General features: G+C 42.0%; 1 protein-coding gene across 2 annotated transcripts in view; it reads right to left on the reverse strand.

The window, feature by feature from the left end:
- LOC130181083 (inositol polyphosphate-5-phosphatase A) overlaps positions 1-18,677 on the reverse strand; it is a 138,736-nt gene that overhangs the window by 16,702 nt on the left and 103,357 nt on the right. For both annotated transcript variants that reach the window (XM_056394841.1, XM_056394842.1), the window contains exons 10-11: positions 6,228-6,323; positions 5,265-5,339 (exon numbers count right to left, since the gene is read on the reverse strand). In XM_056394841.1, coding sequence (XP_056250816.1) covers positions 5,265-5,339; positions 6,228-6,323 — 171 coding nt within the window. The remainder of the gene's footprint in view (positions 1-5,264; positions 5,340-6,227; positions 6,324-18,677) is intronic.

The following is an 18,677-nucleotide window of genomic DNA, read 5'->3' on the forward strand; positions in this document are numbered from 1 at the left end:
GATGTGCTTTCACGACGACGCTCTGTGTGTTTGTGTGTGTGTGTGTGTGTGTGTGTGTGTGTCATTATGTGTCAGTGGTGTAGAACAGTGGCCATTACTTGCAGGCAGAGGGGCCTCCCAGACGGAGTCTCAGTGGTTCAGGAGGGCAGATGTGCGGCATTCATCAAACTCACACTGCCGGGGTCACAGGAGAGACTCACACACTGTGGATGAGGGATGGCAGAGCAAGGGATGCAACCCCACGCTCCACTGTACACCCCATCTTACCATCCACCCAGTGATACCTTCCTCAAGTATGTGTGTGTTATTGTCTGACTGATGGTGGATTTTTACAAAGGCCAATAATAATATTGTTAATTGAGAGTTCTTGAGAAAATCTTGGATAACATGTTTGGCTGGAGTTACAGGAGCGTAAACTTCCCAAAATCCATTAAAGAGCAGAACAGAACCACTGACATTAGTCTATACCCTGATACAGTAACATCCCGGACTGGCTTCCACACAGTGGGGAAATCAGTAGTGCAGTTGTGTCTTTGTCAATGGATTTACTGAAGCTTCAACAGACCTAGCCCCTTCAACCCCCAGCTCCCCCCGGCCACCCTTAACTACAAAACCTGCTTAATTTGAAGGTAATGTAATGTGGAAACTGACCATCTAATATAACGAATAATAATACAACACACAGCGGCCATTTGTCTGAATTATACCTACTTTTACTTTGACACTTTAAGTACATTGTGCTAATATTATATTTTCAATGGAGTATTTTTAGATTGCAGTACTGCAATTTTTACGACCTGAATACTTCCCCCAGCGCTGATCAACATTGTGCCGTTAAAGTCTGCCAGAAGTCTCCAAGTCTCCTGTTCGCAATAAACGCCACAGATTACTGTGTGTGAAAGACTGTAACACGTCTGTAAAGCTGTGCACTGACACGGAAACCTGCATGTGTGCAACATTACTAGAGGAAATGCTATATAGTGGATGTGCTAGTCATGGACAGGGTAGTTTTTTAATGTAATCTGTAATTACATAATTGCGCTGTCACGCCTAGTTACGGTTGCTATGCTATAATACGACAATTGCTGTTTAGTGGAGGGGTTTAGCGGTTGGTCAGTGATGTACATATTTGGCCAATAGTAATTTTTCTACACAAACATGTGACATAAACATCACATTTTTTATTCATTTAAATTCACTGCCACAATGTGTAATGACAGAGACGTTTTACAGTTGGAAAAAAATTGTCAGCGCTCTCTGGTGGACAAACTATGAATATATAGTATATATGCAGTAAGCTAATATCAGCTGATATTTTGGCCCAGCTGATTAATAGGTCTAGCTCTGGTGTGTGTGTGTGTGTGTGTGTGTGTAATATATTAAGATGCAGGTTGGGACAAAGATGGTGGGAAGTTAAAAGTGATAATTTATTTAGCAATGCAGTCCTCAAATCAATAACTAACAATTGTCTGTTTGTGCATGTTGTCTACGTACATGTTCACAGGTGTGATTCTGTTTGTTTCAGGTAAAGCACCTGAAGTGTGTGAAACCGTTTAAACAGCAGGGTATGAGCAACATATGGCTGAGTGTATCTACAGCGTGTGGGGTTTAAGTGAATATTGAGTAATTCATTCAGGTGAATGGAAAACCCTGCAGACGCAAATTTCACACTACATTTCATCCCAGGTCAATTAAGCAGAACGCTCTGCTGCTCTGGTAGGTAAAAAAAAAAAAAAACAGCTTATATTGGTTCAAGGCCTCATGACTTTATAAAGCCAGGAGTAGTCCGTCAACCAGAAATGACCTTGGGAGTTGTGTAGGAAGCGGTGCAAGATGATGCCGCTCCGCCAATATCACAGAGGGAAAAAAGATGAAGAAGTGTCTGGGTAAAAACTGGCCTGTCATGGGCTCAAATTTCTGACTCTGCTTGGATGATCAGCATGCTCCTAAATCAGAGCGCTAGTGATAGTTAAGAGGCAGGAATTTGAGGAAGGTAAAAAGAGGGAACACAAGGTCTGTTGCCCCCAACCGTCCCTCTTAGTGAGCTGGCTCAATGTCCACCACCTGTAATTGTGCTTTGATTTATGCATTGTCAAATATCGCCCGTGACAACACCTGCTGCCATTAAAACCCATCAATAAATGTTGGGGTGAAAGGTCATTTAATTTGATTTTTACACCTCACACTTGGCTTTCATTGCAGGGGCCATATTTTTCCTTCTTTTTATGGGATCTTCATTATTTTGTGTGGAAAAGCGATAAACCGTCACTGACAGGGGGGGTGGCCGATTGGTTCTGAGAGGGGACACCCAAACTAAACATAACACCACAGTGCACTGCAACACTGTTATCTTATTTTCATGTCTGTTAAAATGTGTAGTAGGGAGGAACGTTAAATTTATGTAGAGAGGAATGAAATTAGATGAGGACTGATTTCTGATACAGATGGAAAAACAGATTTCATTAAGGACACTATTTTTTTCAGCTCAGAGGCATTGCTAGAAGAACAGGGAATAGTAGTGATACATAAAAGTTGCAGTGCATTTGCGCTATCTATTCTGATAAAGCTAAGTAAGTTACCTGTTCAGAATAAAGGCAAGCTAAACTAAAAGACAAACCGCAATGCAGCATCAGTTTATATAAATTATAAATCCTTTAAGGTCAGATTTCATTTAGCACGGCTTCTGTTTTGCCACTTAAGAGCTTTGACAGGTAAAATATGAAAGAACTTGGGCTGAAGGAGCATTTGTTCTTTATTTTTTATGTTCCTCTCATGTTTAAAATGTCTCTGGGATTTTGAGTAAAGCCGAGGGCTACGCTGCCAGCATGACAAGAAGAGGAAGGCCAGACAGAAAGGTTCATCACTTACTACAGCTAGTACACAAACACACCCTCCTCTCCTGGTCCCCCATCTGCCGACACCACACTGATAAAGTTACAATAAAGAGATACTGAAACAAAATCAATGGGGACGGCCCTGCGGGCGTGTGCTCCTGGAGAGGGAGAAATCGTGCAGCTCTACGGATGCACAGCACAAACATGCACAGTACGCATGCGTGTGAGCGCGCGCACACACACACACACACACACACTCCTCCCATCTCTCCACCGGAGCAAGGCCCCGCGGTGCCCCTTGACGCCACGAGCGCCCAGAAAATTTAATCTTCCCAAATACTCATCAGGGCTCTCCATCGTCCCGCCGTGACAGCGCTGGGGATAATTAATTATACAATTTCGATGGGAATATCGACTAAACAAACCTATTAATCATAGCAAAAGTCAATAGGCATGGACACATTCAATCATGTCCCGGCCAATGATTACTCCTCTCAAAATACAATAATTATTTTCAAGAGCTGCCTCGAATTAAATTTCTGTCAAGCTGGTACAAGTCTTACAGTTGATGAAGGATGCAATGGATTTTTTCTCCCCCTTCCCCAGTGGAGGAGTGTGAGGAGGAACATTTATCCTTTTGGAAAGGTAGTTTGTTTTATAAGGATCATAACATGGTGTGTTTAACTAGACCATGACCATCAGATTATCTCTGATGCCCCCATTATGTCATCCATCTTGTCTGGCTAGGTGGGGAGGAGGAGGAAATGAGGGGGTACCTCAGCCTCCTACAGCTACTGTTAAACATTCAGGGTTCCTACATATTTCTGCTGATCAAATTCAATGATGTCTTACAGTACAATGTTCAGGGTCAATATCTGCCAGCATCTTTATCTTACAAACTCCATCTTTGGTTAATCAGCCGAATGATTAAATGTCCTTGCCTGATACTTTGGTGGGGGCTTGTTAATATGCTTTTACAGGGGAAACACATCGACAAAATTATATTTATTCAGGAAATGTGTTGATTATGTCTCTTAAAAAAATGCTCACATCTCCTATTGGTGGGTCAAGCAGACTGAATCAAACAACTGAATTTATATGACCAAACATTACTTAATTACTTAAAAACCAAATATAATTAAGTCTGGCTTAATTTTATAGTGCCAGAAACATTTCCCCCCCAAAAGTTAAAGAAACTTAGAAAAGGGAAAATATTATGTTTTAGATAACCAGAGCAAAGTAACTGACAGGTCCCTGTGACTGAAAACTTATTGACACCAAGTATGTTGTCCTGATGCAGGAAGACTCAACTCATCTGTCAGTTTAAAAACACTCATCTAATTCATGGGCATGCAAACACAAGGAAATACACATCATTTTTATACATGACTTCATACATACTCTATATAGAAATGTATGTCAAATCACAAACACAAACAGTGATTGAATTGACAGGACACCACGTGGTATATTAATACACCCTCCCTTGACTTACAGAACCCATCTTAGACCATGTTGGAAAAAATATGACTGGTTGATATGGATAAAATCAATATAATGATGTAGAATAAATAATAAGAATATTTTTCATATTCATACATATATTGTGATATGGAACATGTGTGCAAAATTACACAACAGCAAAAGCAGCGTCCCACTGTTACAGATCAGGCAAAACTGTGTATACTGAACATTTTGTAAAATGATGATATCTGTAACAGGATAGCATCACTTAATTTTCCAATGAAAGCTCATGAATTCTAATATTGAATTATCCCCAAGTTCTTATATTATGTTTTACATTATGCAGCCACGACTCTCGGCAGACTCTGTTTCCAGTCTGCTGAGACTCGTGTCTTCACAGTCTCTTCTGTTGATGTGCAGGCGTGTGTGCATGTGTGGGTATTTCATTGGGATTTTAACAAGGTCCAACTTTGAACTACTTAATGTAATATATAGCCATATAAAAGTGAAAGTGTGTACCGGGTGTATTTCTTCTGCAGACACTTAACACTCCCCTTATCTACACTCAGCCTCATTTAAAAGTTATTCCAAAGACATTTGGCCCCTCACTAGCGACAAAGAGAGTGTGTGTTGGGCTGAAGTGATGTGAGGACATCAACTAAAACATCTGCATGACGCTGGTCAGCAGCTGCATATGACTTGTTTCTATATCTATGTGCTTATTTTACTTTTACAATACCCTTTCTGTACCCACTACCCAAATATGAAAAGCCCTCAAATTAAATTTTGTAGCTGCAATGCTACACACATAATCAATTTGAAATGAAGCAAATGGCTGCCGTTTTTACCACACAGTAGAAAGTCTATAATCAGGGAAAGAAATCAAATTTTTAATTATTAACTATAAGATGACAGATAAAAGAGTAGATGAATATATAAAGGTTAGGAAGCAGGGGGGTGACTTACTGAGGTCCCATTGTTTTCCCGGAAAACGTCCTGGTTGACATAATTAAAAAGCTTCTTTTCAAGCTGAAGAACAACCTGAATCAGAGGTGAGAGAAAAATGGACCTCTGATTAATACCAATACTAATGTGAACTGCACTTTGTAATTAGAGCACTAATGAACAGCAGAGCGCTGCAGTGGCAGACAGCACTGTTAATTCTACATGTCTCACTGAAGCATCACACCACTTTACATCAGATGTTAACACAACCTGTAATACCCCAACTTAAGGTATATGACAACACAGACAATGTAGAACCAGAAAATAATTAGTATTCATCACAAGTCCAGAAATGCAGCGTTAAAAATGGTGGAAATTTACAGTGAATCAGTTCAGTAAAACCATGTAAATCTTTCACATCAAGCTCAACTTTGATGAACTTTGACACAAGAATTTTGCGCTATGGACCAATAGCCCATGTTGCACTGGAGAGCAGGAGGGTCTAAAATAGATGCTAACGTAGCTTATCAGCTTGACATTCAGAGCAATAGTTTTCAGACAGGTATGAGACACAGTGAGAGGTACAAATCTCACTCTTGAATGGTTTCAAGTGTGTGAACTTACTGTCCCATCAGCAACAGAGCTTATAAACCATATCAAGATAGCTAGATCAAAGATTCTCCCTACTGAATAAAACAAATAACAATTATGGGGGGGGGGGGGGGGGGGGGACTGGCCAGTGATAGCATGTTCCCAGCTTGCTAAGGCAATAGTTGTTAGCATGCTAGCAACAGTAGTTCCCCAACTAGCCTTGCAAGTAGTACCATTTTATGTTGTGACCAAGCCTTAAGGCAAATTTGAAATTTAACAAAAAGGTTTTAAGATGAAAATATTATTAAATGAAGTTTATATATTTCTGTTCATTTGAACATAGTTATGACAAGAGAGTATTGTGACAGGCAGCATTAGCGCAGTGCAGCTTACCTTTCGGTCATTATCACTTTCTCGGAATATTAGCTTGTCGACTTCATTGGTGTCGGCGGCTCTGACTGTCTGCATGGTGGCAGTGGAGCAGAGACTCTGGAGGTGAGAGAAGAAGAGAATGAGTGATCAGAAAGGAAGAAAAGAGTGTAATGCTAGTTGAGTGTTCATTAGAATAAGAAAAACAGTATAAACAAAGATACTAACAATGGAAATCATTTATTAATTTATATTTATTTAACTGTGTTACCCGTTACCCAGGTGTTCATAGGTAACTTAAGTATTGCTGCCCCCCACACCATCACATCATTTAGTAGTATATAAAGCTTTAGGAGCAAACTATTACCTAACACCATGCAGTACACTGTGATTCATTTGAATGATTTTTAAAGAACCATCCCACAAACTACCACCTCACTGTCCCTTCTCTTTATCTGGGTCTATGTACTGACCCCATGGACTGTGTGCATGGTTAAATTCCCCTTTGTGGACTCTTTTAACAATTAGTTAAACATTCGACCATCTGTGTTTGAAGACAGTTGAATGAGATAATCCCTCAGCCAGTGGTTCCCATACCACACGGCAGAGACTGGGTGACCTGATTGAAATTCAAAGCACAGATTAGATAATCGGGTCAAGCCAATATAGCGAGCAGAAAAAGGCCCTTTAGACTGAAATGTCACAAATCAGTCCTGCTTCGGCCACGAAGAAACTGCACACCAGATTAGAACAAACACCATGCCCTGAGAGAAAGTGGAACAACTCTCTGTGGTCCCCCCCCCCCCCCCCCCCCCCCCCCCCCCCCCCCCCCCCCCCCCCCACTGCCTCAACCCCATTCCTTCATGCTCACCCCCCTCCCCAAAAGCAACTTTCTAAAGCCCTAACAAATCGCTCCATCTTTCACTCATTTAGGCCATCCAAATGCAGGGTCAATATGGTCCCCTGGCAGCCAAATGCTAATGCGCTTAAGTGCGCTTAAGCAGCTTTGTGCAATGAATAGGCCAAAGAAGGAGCTAGTGAGAAGGGCAAGAGATACTTTCCCTGTCAAAAAGTCATTGTAGCCACAGCTAGCAAAGACAACTCAAAAGTCATTTTTTACCATCTCTGATTAGCACCAAATACACCATATCTGGTTATGTTTCTGTTCACTACATTTGTTCATTTCAGTAGTAAATAGAAGCAAAAACTACAAAAGTCCAGAAGGTATAAAAAGGTTGTGAGTTTGACATTTAAAAAAAAATATGTTCTTCAAATGGATCTTAATGTTTTCTGGAGTCTACAAGCATTGGGATCTTGTAATTCTTCCAAGCGAGCTCCCTTCTGTCGTTTACTTTGCAAATCCAAAAGTCAGTCAAGCTGAAATCCCTGACCACATCACTGCTACTACTGAAGCCAGACGCTCACACTGCTCACTGGCACAATGAGCATCAATATTTAAAGCATAGAAAGAGCCCTTCCTTTCATGTTCCAATGATTCTGATAATCCGGTAAGCGAACCCTGGATTTAAAAAAAAAGAAAAGGTAATCACTAAACATGAGTATGTCCTCGTTTGGCAGTGGTACACCTACATGAAGAAGCACATGCAAATACATATGGATGTGTCTCCTACTTAGACAAGAGTGGGCTGGTGTCAATCTCAGTGAAATAACTGAACCACAGATTTGGGTGAGCCTGTGCCTTGTAAACTTATTGGCACTGCAATAAGGTTAGGTTAAAAAAAAAGAAAAGATAATTAGCTCATGCTGCCTTTTCTTGAAGGAAAAATATCTTTCCAAGAATGAAAACACTAAATTAAAGTGTTTTAGCTTCAAGGAAACTAATGATTCCATCTGCAGATTTGCACATCACAAGTACGGCCAGTCCTTGGGATATCCTGGACGCTTTGCATACTGCTAGATGCTGACATGTGAATGATTGATCCGTTCATAAGTTCACTGATTGATCAATCAGTGTGTCAGTGCAGTTGGTGGTGGTTCATTGATCACAGCTCTCCTACTGTCGTCCTCTGTGAAAAACATCCTCCTCTTCAAACACACATATAACCTCAGCCCTTGGCTCATCCCAGCATCTCTGTCATAAGCTCTGTCCACCAAACACTTAGATGGGGGAAAATGAGAACCTCATGCTGTCACTTAAGACTATATCAGTGTAGTGATGTCTACTTGCTACTGCCAGCGGAGCCCAGGTGCTCGTGCAGAACAGTTGTCCCCCTTCAAAGTTCCTGCCTCCTAAGCACATTACACGTAGACACGCTCTCACTGACCACCCTAAATGATATTACCATAATTCATTTGACTGCAATTGGCTCCTTATTTGATACATGCCAATTAGTCTGAGAAAGGGAGTGGGGTAGGCAGGCAATGGGAAAATATTAACCAGCAGCTGTCAGGAGAGGCAGCTATGGTTCAGGAGACAGTAGGGATGTCTTCACTCCTTTGGGGGAGAGAAGACTGATCCTGCAAAGTGACTTGGTAATACATCTCTGCATTATGGGTCACAGGTCAACACTGGGTGTTTGCAGAGGGCCAGAGGCCGGGGGGCTGGGATGAGAGGTTGCCGAGGAAGGCGCTGGCTTTGTGCATCAATGGAGGATAATCTCGTGACTGTCGAAGGAGGAAGCGGCTGTTTAAAGGAGCTCTCTATTCCAGCTGCTCTCCTTAGAAGAGAGGTTAAAGCAATCTGTCCCACTTGAAAGAGCAAAGACACACACACATTCAGGCCTTCTGTCTCTGGTCCAGTCAACAGATGGAAGTGATCCACTGTGCCCAACTTAAACACTAAGACACCCACACTCAGCATCATACCATTCCTCACAATGCATATCAAACACAGAGGAGTTTCCCAAGTCAACAGTTAGAAAAGAAACCCTCAGAAAAAAAACACATTCAATTAAAATTGCCCTGCAAAGGTTTAACATAAAATAAATATTCAATTTATTAAAGACAATAAAGCTTCATTCTCGGCCCAATACAAAGCTGATTAAAAGATAAAGAGGAGCATTATTCTATATTTATCTTATTTTCATCAAAGCCCATGGAATCCCATCTCCTCAGCCCCAAGCCCATTCATTTCTACTGAAGATGTGAATCTTTAAAACCTGGTCGCAAAAAACAAAACAAAAAAAAAAAAACGTTACATTTTCATAAAACAGCGGGGCACTGTAGTTTTTGGCAAATGTTGCCCAAACAGGAATTAATTATATATTTGTTGGGAACTATAGTCAGGTGTGGATTAATAAATGTGCAACAGGACGGCATGTGTGGGATTGAGTCAAAATAAATGAAATAAATATGTGTTCATGGTAATGAAGGAACAGTGTGGTTCACTTATGTGTTTTTAATTGTTTTTGGACAATAACGTAGCTCTAGATAGATAGATAGATACTTCATTCATCCCCTAGGGGAAATTCATGTAATTCTATGGCACCAGTGGTGAAAAGTAACTAAGTACATTTACTCACATACTGTTCTGAGGTACCACTTGAGTATTCTTATTTTATGCTACTTCATACTTCTTTACAATATCTCACGAAAAATCAAAAGCTTAGAAAACAAGTTCAAAAACTGAAACAGATGTTTGAATCCGAACTCTGTTTTTTCTTCTCCCATCAATCATGTGACGACCCTTCAGGTTTATCTGGTGGTAAATAAAACTGTATTTCAAGTAGTTCAAACAAACTCCACCTCCAGCAGCTACAACAGTAACATGCTGCTGACACACTGATGCGTCAGCATTAATCATTTAATCATGTCATATATATTATATCAGTCAGAGCGACCAAAACTACTTTTTTGCTGCTAATACTTGTGTACTTTCACTTTATGCAGAACTTAGAATATTTTTATATTCCTGTCTTGGTACTTTTACTTCAGTAAAGGAGCTGAATACTTCTTCCACCACTGTATGACACAGAGCAATAAGATATATCAAGCTTTAGATACAGGCAACTCTTGTTAGTAGAATCCTTTAAATATATATTTGTATACAACAGTATATTATACATTTGATTACAGGGAATGCTTTGTGCTCTTGGACACTGGATCTGAAAACTCAAATCCTTTGAACCATGATCCACATGTGAGATCTAGTTTAAGACCTGTACTTGGCTGACTATATCTGTATTTGCTTTATGCATATGTCTGTACTGGACTGGATGGGAAAACATGGTACTCTGGTTGGTAGATGTCAGTTGTCTTTGTATTTTTGATATAATCAGAATCACAGATTGGCTAAGTACGAACAAGAAGCAGAGATCTGAGACATTACAGTGTACGAGCCAATGCACAATTCATCCTGACTGCTCTGGAGTTTATATATTTATTCCTCCCGGCCTCATCCCACTCCCCCCGCAATGATTCACACTATTCACTAAACAGTCATTCCACCTATATAATAATCCATGGAGTGCGTTAGAACACAGTGATTAAACTTCAATCAGGTAGAGAGAGTATAAGACTGTGAGCAGAGGGACACAGAGGATGAGTAGACAATAAGCTAACTATTCATTCTTCATTACCAGAGGCAGGGGACAGGGGCTCCCCTTTGTGTCAGCAGGGCCAGTGGCATTGTCAGAATGCGCCATTATTCTCTCGTTGCCACGCAAAGCGGGTCTGCCAGCTGAGTTAAGGTGTGCCAGCAGAGCTGGCAGGTTCAGCATGAATTGCTTTGCGCTCCGATCACTTTTCTTCCGCCCGCCGCCGTTCATCACGCCCATCCCGCATGCATGATTGTGACATCTGCCCGAGCTGGGTAGAAGGGGGCATCCAAAGTAGGCAACAACAAATTCGGCCTCTTGCTATCCTGCCAGCTATTACACAGGGAAGCCAGTAAATCAGCTGTGACCCTCCCCACCCGATCTGACTGGACACAAGCCAGAGTTATCCACTCCTCTCTCCCAGTGGCCAACTAATTTAATGCCTCTAAACACGGTGGATTCATCACTGACACACACAGCAGGCTGGGGAATCAAGATGGTGGAGAGGTGAGAGTGGACACATTATCACCCGCAAAGTTAGCCTCTGTGTGACCCACTGGTCAATGCTTGACCCTAGTAAACCTGGCCTGTGTCACCCCTAACAGCGAGTAACACACACACAAACTCTAACCCCTTCCCATGAACTCGTTGAGCTGCGTGAGAGCTGACAGTGAGGCTTGTTGGCAGTGTGTGCATCGTAGGAGGTCTCCTAACCTGCCACGCCCTCACCAACAACTAGCTGGAAGAGGTAAGAGGGTGTGTGAGGTAGTGATAATGTGCCCTATTTATCTTGTGCATTATAACATCTGGGAAACTTCTCTAAAAACAATGGCACGCATTGAGGGCTGCCATTCTGGCTTTACCTTCAGAAACTGGCCAAAAGCATTTGTCCCCTCGGAATGGATAATGGACAGGCCACAAATCATTCAAGACAACAGGACGAAGGGGTGTGTGCGTGTGAGAGAGAAACTGAATGTATGTGTATGTTTTGTGTGAGTGTGTGTGTGAGTGTCTGTGTGTGTGTGTGTGTGTGTTCCCCCCTGGTATTTAACTTCTCTGCTGGCCCATTCTGCAGGGCCCCGCAGGACAAATTGCCCTGCATGGTTGTCTTTGAGAGGCAGTGCAGCGCGCAGAGAAAGGGACAGGGCTGAAACACAGGGAACAGGCCTATAAAAATTCATCACTTTGACCCTAGCGACCTCCCACTACTGGGGGGTTACACACACACACACACACACACACACACACACACACACACACACACACACACACACACACACACACACACACACACACACACACACACACACACACACACATTTACACATACACACACACAAGCACAGACTTGCCCACCCACCCAAACTCAGAGTGTCAGCTGGGAGCTACTCTTCAGAAATGATCTCCAAACATTTTAGGTAAAGAATCGTACTAAGAGAAACACACAGCGACTTCAGCAAGACAAGTTGAGCCACAGAAATGAACTAAGCCTCCTCTCTGTTTCTCTCTCCCCCTCTCTCTCTCTCACACACAAACACACATGCACACTTGCACTCACAATAGCCATGGAAAAGCCTTCTACACAGGAAAAGGCCACCAGATGCTTCATTGTGACTGTGTCTGTGTGTAAAGTAAAGGCAGTAAAAGGAGGGTGGGTTCTCCTGAGGCATATTAGTCCCAGTAAGAGGAGGGCATTGTCTCAGCCTTGGCTCTTGACACATTACTGCCACCTGTACAAAGAAAACCTAATGAGAGATTTAATCTGAGAAACCTCCCCTACCACTTTTAGTCAGCACTTTGAAACCAACCGCAGCAGATGTCTGGAAGACTGTTTAACGTACCGGCTTCTCTTAACCTCTCAATAAGGCAATGCATGCTTAAATAGCTCAATAGCCATCTTAATGTGGCATTCATTTGAATGTTGTTAGTTGCAGTTGTTATGTTTTGAAAGGGGAGCTTTGTGATCTGAAGGAGTAGCCAGCAGTGCTACAACCATTCATGCTTTCTTTTTTAACGCTGCAGACTTAAAAAGAACATTTATCCTGCTAATGAGGAAACAAATTCACATCCAGCCGTGAAGCAATAGTTGTTGCACATTTAAACATAGCCAAAAGTAGTGCTGTAGATAGAGTATAAACACTTAAACTGAGCAGCCGAAATCACTGCACTCTCATTTAATTCACCTATTCCATCGCAGCTCTAGCTTGGAATCAATTAAAGGAAACAGACAGTGAGGTAATTTGTCGTTGCTGAGTCAATTACAGAATATCGAAGACCCAATCAGTGACTGGTGATTAGTGACGGTCCAATAGGAATGAGTTGAGTTCATTACACTGGTATTCGATAAAGATCAGGACCAAACAATTAGTGAAAGTCTCATTCTTTAGCCTTTAAGAGAGCATGGTTAGCATGCACTACATACATGCAACAGAGATTCATTCACATGTTAGAAGTTGTCAACTTAATTAGACCAAGATTAAGCCATAAACACTGATTTTTTTCCCCCAGAAATAGAAAGGATTTTTTTTTTAATTTTCTGCAGCAACAGTTGAGCTACCAGAGCTGTTGATGGCTTTCTCAGCCAGGTGACCAGCTATCCTCCCTCCACTGTGCACTGGAGGAGAAGCACAAAACCCTCCTAACACACAAAGAACATTGATTCATTTGGAGCACCACCCTTTAATTTGTTTGCACCATTTCATCTAAATGATGCGCTTGTCCACCAGGGTGAGAGAAAGAGGTGTAATTCAGCCAAGGAAAGAGGAAAGAGGAAGGTACGGGGGGGGTGGGGGGGGGGTCTTGACACCCCACCACAGGGCGCTAGGCAACCATCTAGTGGGTGGGCTTTGTGATACATTTTACCAATTTTTCATGCCCATCCCTCTTGATGTGACCCCACTCAGGGCCTTTTATGCCCCTGACAGCTCTGCGCAGGAAAACATGCTGCCGCTCTGATAGCATGAAATCGGGAACAAAGACCCCCAGGGAGAGGAGAAGGGGGCCACCGAGGCACACTGTGCTCCGGTCCCGCCTGGCTCTGGACACAAACAGATGTTAGGCCAGCCCCGGCTCTCTCTGCACCCTGAAAGAGGAGGCCCTGTAGGAGAAATGGGCCTGAAATGCATTGTTTTGGGCCTCCTCTAAGACAAAAAGTGGAGCCACTCCTTCTGAAAGAGCCCGGCAATATGGCCGTCACAGATAAATCACACAAGGGGGGCTGAGAGAAAGGCTCATGAATTCTCTGGCCCTTAATGGGCCCTCTTAAATATGATGGGATATTTGTGTGTGAATGGAGCCCAGTGACTTTTAATGTCAGATTGCAGAGTTGTTTAAAAGCCCATGGTGCCAACACTGAGTTTACAGCTGTGTTACAATGAGCCATTCTGCAGGAACATCACTCTGCTGCTGACAGTAGAGATTCACACCGGGAAACCTGTAGGCCAAGTTGTTTAAATAATGTTAGCACCTCTGGCTTCCTTAACAGCATGATCACTCTTCCTTTTTCATTTTGCAAAGTGATGAAAGGAAAACAAATACCATGAGTTAAAGATGTCGCCTGATTTGAATAAGAGGTGTGAGCGACTTGTTGAGTGGGGAGTGAATTCAGCCATGTGCAGCCATTCTTATACAGACTGCTGTTTTGCATATGCATTAGAACAAACTATAATGAATATAATGATGGAAATGGCTATGGAGACGGTGTGTGTGTGCGTGCGCGCATGTTTGTGCACCCCCCCCAAGAGACAACATGTGTTATCTTGGCAACCACTCTATCCCTCAGATAGAAAAAAAAACAATTATTGTGCTGTGCTTTACAAAGGCTGAGGACTGCATTAGTCAAAAATAGACTGACATCATACAAGTTGGACACTATGTGCCAGGCACAAAGAGATCCCTATCCTTCACAGTTTATGCCACATTTCATCTGGACTAAATAATAGCATCACTGTTAGCTGCTGCTGCTGCTGTTCCTGCTTGTGATTTCAAAGGCAGGGGTCAATTCCGACTAACAGAGGACAAGACAAACCATCAATAAAGCGAGAGATAAAGAAAGACTGAGCTGGGAGCCAAAGTTGATTATTCATGATTTATAGAGAGATTACACTGTTTAGAAAAAGTGGTGGATTAAATAAAAAGGACACAGATTCAGTATCAAGTCTGCTTGAATTCACAGACTGATGGAATTATTCAATAATTAGATTTGGAATAATTATTATGGATAATCTTGTCATGGTTACTAATAAATGAAACACAAGAATATTATTTTATTTTAAATAAGATGTCAACAGTAAGCTGCATTAGATTCCTCACACAGAGAGACGGCTCAGGGACATTTAAGGATGCATCGCTGCAACATGTTTTTACTAGTTTGGCGTCCATATGTTTGTAACATACTGACAGCGTTTGGCTGATATACAAAATATGATCTGCTTTACCAAGATGTTATGATTCATCTTTCAACTTTTGAGCAGAATTAGTAAAATGTGGCTTCAGAAATGTGACTACTTTACTTAATTTTCTATGACAAAAACTGAATATCTTTAAAGACGTCACCCTGGGATTTGTGTAAAGGCGTTTTACAGATGAAAAGATGAATCAGTTAATCCAGAAAATAATCAGCAGATTAACTGACGATGAAAATAATCATTAGCTGTGGTTCTGATCTGATTAAATATGCTGAAGAATGCCAGGAGACATTTTCAGATAAAGAGAAAATGACTAGACAGGAAGTTGAAGACCACAAAGAAAAAAAACAGAGAGGATAGACGGTTGGGTGTGAAAGAGGATGAAAAGATGTAAAAGAGAAGATACACAACTGAAAGAATGACATAGTGGATGATTTTAAGTAGAGTGAGGCTGTATTTAGGAGAATTTTGAGCTATTAAGTTGCATTTAAATACTTCTATATTTTTATAAAGTATCTATATAAAGTATTCTGCAGGCTTGGTTTTCAGGAGAACCCCATTGTGCACAGCAAATAAAAACAAATTAGCGTGATACAAGTGTTTCCCAGCACCACTTCCTCTAGTGTTAAACTTTTACAAACAGCTGTAAAACTATTGTAGGAGAAGGAGGGACAGTGCAGCAGCAGTGCAGCGAGTCTGGAGTAAAAAGAGACATCTCAGCTTTGGTTCCAGCTGGAGGAGACAGCAGTGGTGAAGGATTGAGGGGTAACTCAGGCTACATCCCTGACCGGGGCCAACCCCAGGGGCCTACAAGGCAACGTGCCCTCCCAGGCCCTGTTAGTGCCAGGCTCTGCGCTCATCCTCGGCTTGGTTTGTCACGCCATCCCACCGTTGGCATGGTGTTCCCAGCTGCCAGTCACAGTGCCCCCCCACACTCCACCCCCTCCCTCCAAGTACACAGTGGCAATAGCATGGCTGGCGCCGGGCTCAAACGGCCTGTTGTTAATGAGCAGGACCAACAGAAGCCATTGCTTGTTCTTCATTTGCCAGCATTTTAATTATATGGACAGCGCTCCCATCAAAGCTGCATCACTCAAGTTACGCCCTCATAGCTGAACTCTTTTTTCCTCTGTGTCTTCAGTGCTGTATTCATTAGCATCGAAAGCAAACAGAGAGACGAAAGAGAGAACAGACGCTGTTGTCTAGAGGGAATAGTCTCCCTCTATATCCAGATGGGTTATCTGTGATATAATGGGCCCTCATTGTGATAGATTGGTCTCTTCTAGTCAGATAATATGCTTTTATTGTATTGTAAAGAAACATCTCCATCACAGGCTTCACCTGCGAAGCCATAAACAGGCGTGGGTCAAATAGTAGGTGTTAATAACTGCTTTAACTTGCATGGTGCAGTAAACGGGAGGAGTTTACTGCATCAGGACAATTAAGACAGTGTCAGGTGGGTTGTCTTTCACAGAAAAGTATATTGATTTAGGAGGCTACAACAAACCATGTAGAGGATCTGTAAATACAATTTGCTGTAGCAATAAAATAGTCAAATATAACCCTCGTCTCTGTAAACTGAGTCTTGCTTATAATTTATATTTGAGAATAAATTAAAGAAGAACATTGTTACAGCACTGTTCTGATTTGAAATAAAATGGTAAAATTTTCTATAATAAACTTCCCTCTTTATTCAAAATATAATCTGATTAACTATATGTGGGTTGGTGCATGTATGTGTGTGTATAAACACACACATCTGTGACTGTGGGTGTAAATGCATGAGTGTTTCTGGGAAGCTGAGGGCAGCCAAGGAGGGTCGCAGTCCCTAGTGTCAGGGGTTCCACAGAACAGAGGCCCAATCAGTGCTGGCCCACTGGTTAATGGATGGATGGCTCCCAAAATTAATTAGCCTGACTAATGTAGTGTACACTTAATTACACTGGCCGCCTTTTGATTTATAGCTGGCCAGATACACACATGCTAGTCAAAGTCGGACTAAAAAGGGAAAAATTGTTTAGCCTCTACTGGTGCAAATTATTTACCCAGACTAGGTTCAGTGGCCAGGACGATGGCTATCACATATTTGATGAACTGTTGCTGGTGTCTGCAGGTAACATGAACAGACAACATGTTTTGTTTCTTCAACAGTGAGACCTATATCTATACTTTTTAATTACAAAAAAAAAATTAATTAATTAAAGAAAATTATAGAGCTCCTAGCTATGAAGTTACTAAAATCTTTCTTTGGTTTTTTAATACTTCTCCAGACTGGGTCAAAGAAATCATACATCTTCCATCATACATGTACAAAAATAGAGAAGTAATCCATCCAGAGCCTAAGGTATAAATTCTGCATATAGATGCAGCGATAAACATAAATAAAGAAAAGAAGACATTCACAGCATGATTTTTCCTGAATGTGTCTCTCAAAAATTGCTTGCTTATATTTCTATCTCCACTGTCATGGTCATGCACACAGAGTGACTCCACAGTGTGAAAAATGAATGATCTATCATGTTGGCCTGTCATTACCAAGCATTTTACAGCATTCATTAGGAGTGGGGCTAGTCTGGGGCCCCACCTTTAATTTCATGCTGCTCAAGCGAGAGAAAAGGACACAGGACAAAGGAAGGAAGATTGATGCCTGGTCCGGCCCTCTGCACTTCCCGCAGATGCAGAGAGGGGGCGCTGATCCAAACCACTGTGCAGTCAATGCGAGGCCAGCTAACCTAATGAAATCTGTCCATGTAGCAGCAGATCAGGCCCAATTAAAGCAGCCCCACGCCATGTCACGGGGACAGTAGATCAAGTCAGCAATTAACCTTCCCGCTGGCCTCTATCAATCCTTAAATTGGAGCGGGCCGGCCAGCAGCACACAATCTCTGCAGATATTAAATTTACATTCTATTAAGTTTAATTAGGAGGGATTTTAAATATACTAGGAGTCCAGGCACGGAGCCCTGAGCCTGTCATCTACACCGCTGATTCACAGCCACCGGCCACCACGAGGGACGCACACACACACACACACTCTCTCACACACAACTATACATTATACCACCTTCTACCTAAAGCATGGAAACAAGAGAAAACTGTGTTTGCTGATGGTGTGAATGGGTCAACAAGGGTTGTGTGACCTGGCTTCATGACTGAGGTCCCAACGAGGGAGGGCACTGCTCAGCTTTGGCTGACGATGGTTTCGTTAATTGGATTTTTAGGGTTACTACATTTTAACTATTGTACTTTAATTTTTACTTCAAAGATGAAACTGGAAGTTATTAGCGGTTTGTGTAGGACTATCCCCTATCTGATCCAGCAGGATTTCCTGCTCTGGCACATTCTCCATCCTATTCCTGCTTCCTCTAACCATAACCCTCCCACTCAGATTCTGAGGAGTTGTACATGTAGCGATGTTGTCTACTGTAACTCTATCAGCCCCCATCACACTGGTTAAAGTTCACCTCAAGACATGAACTAGAATCAAGGCTTATTAACTGCCTTTGAAGACAGAAAAAACAGCCTCAGTTTCAGGTAGTGGGAAGTAAAAGTGTATAGAAATGTTAATGAAT

Source organism: Seriola aureovittata, chromosome 14 (assembly GCF_021018895.1).
Source record: "Seriola aureovittata isolate HTS-2021-v1 ecotype China chromosome 14, ASM2101889v1, whole genome shotgun sequence".
NCBI lineage: Eukaryota > Metazoa > Chordata > Actinopteri > Carangiformes > Carangidae > Seriola > Seriola aureovittata.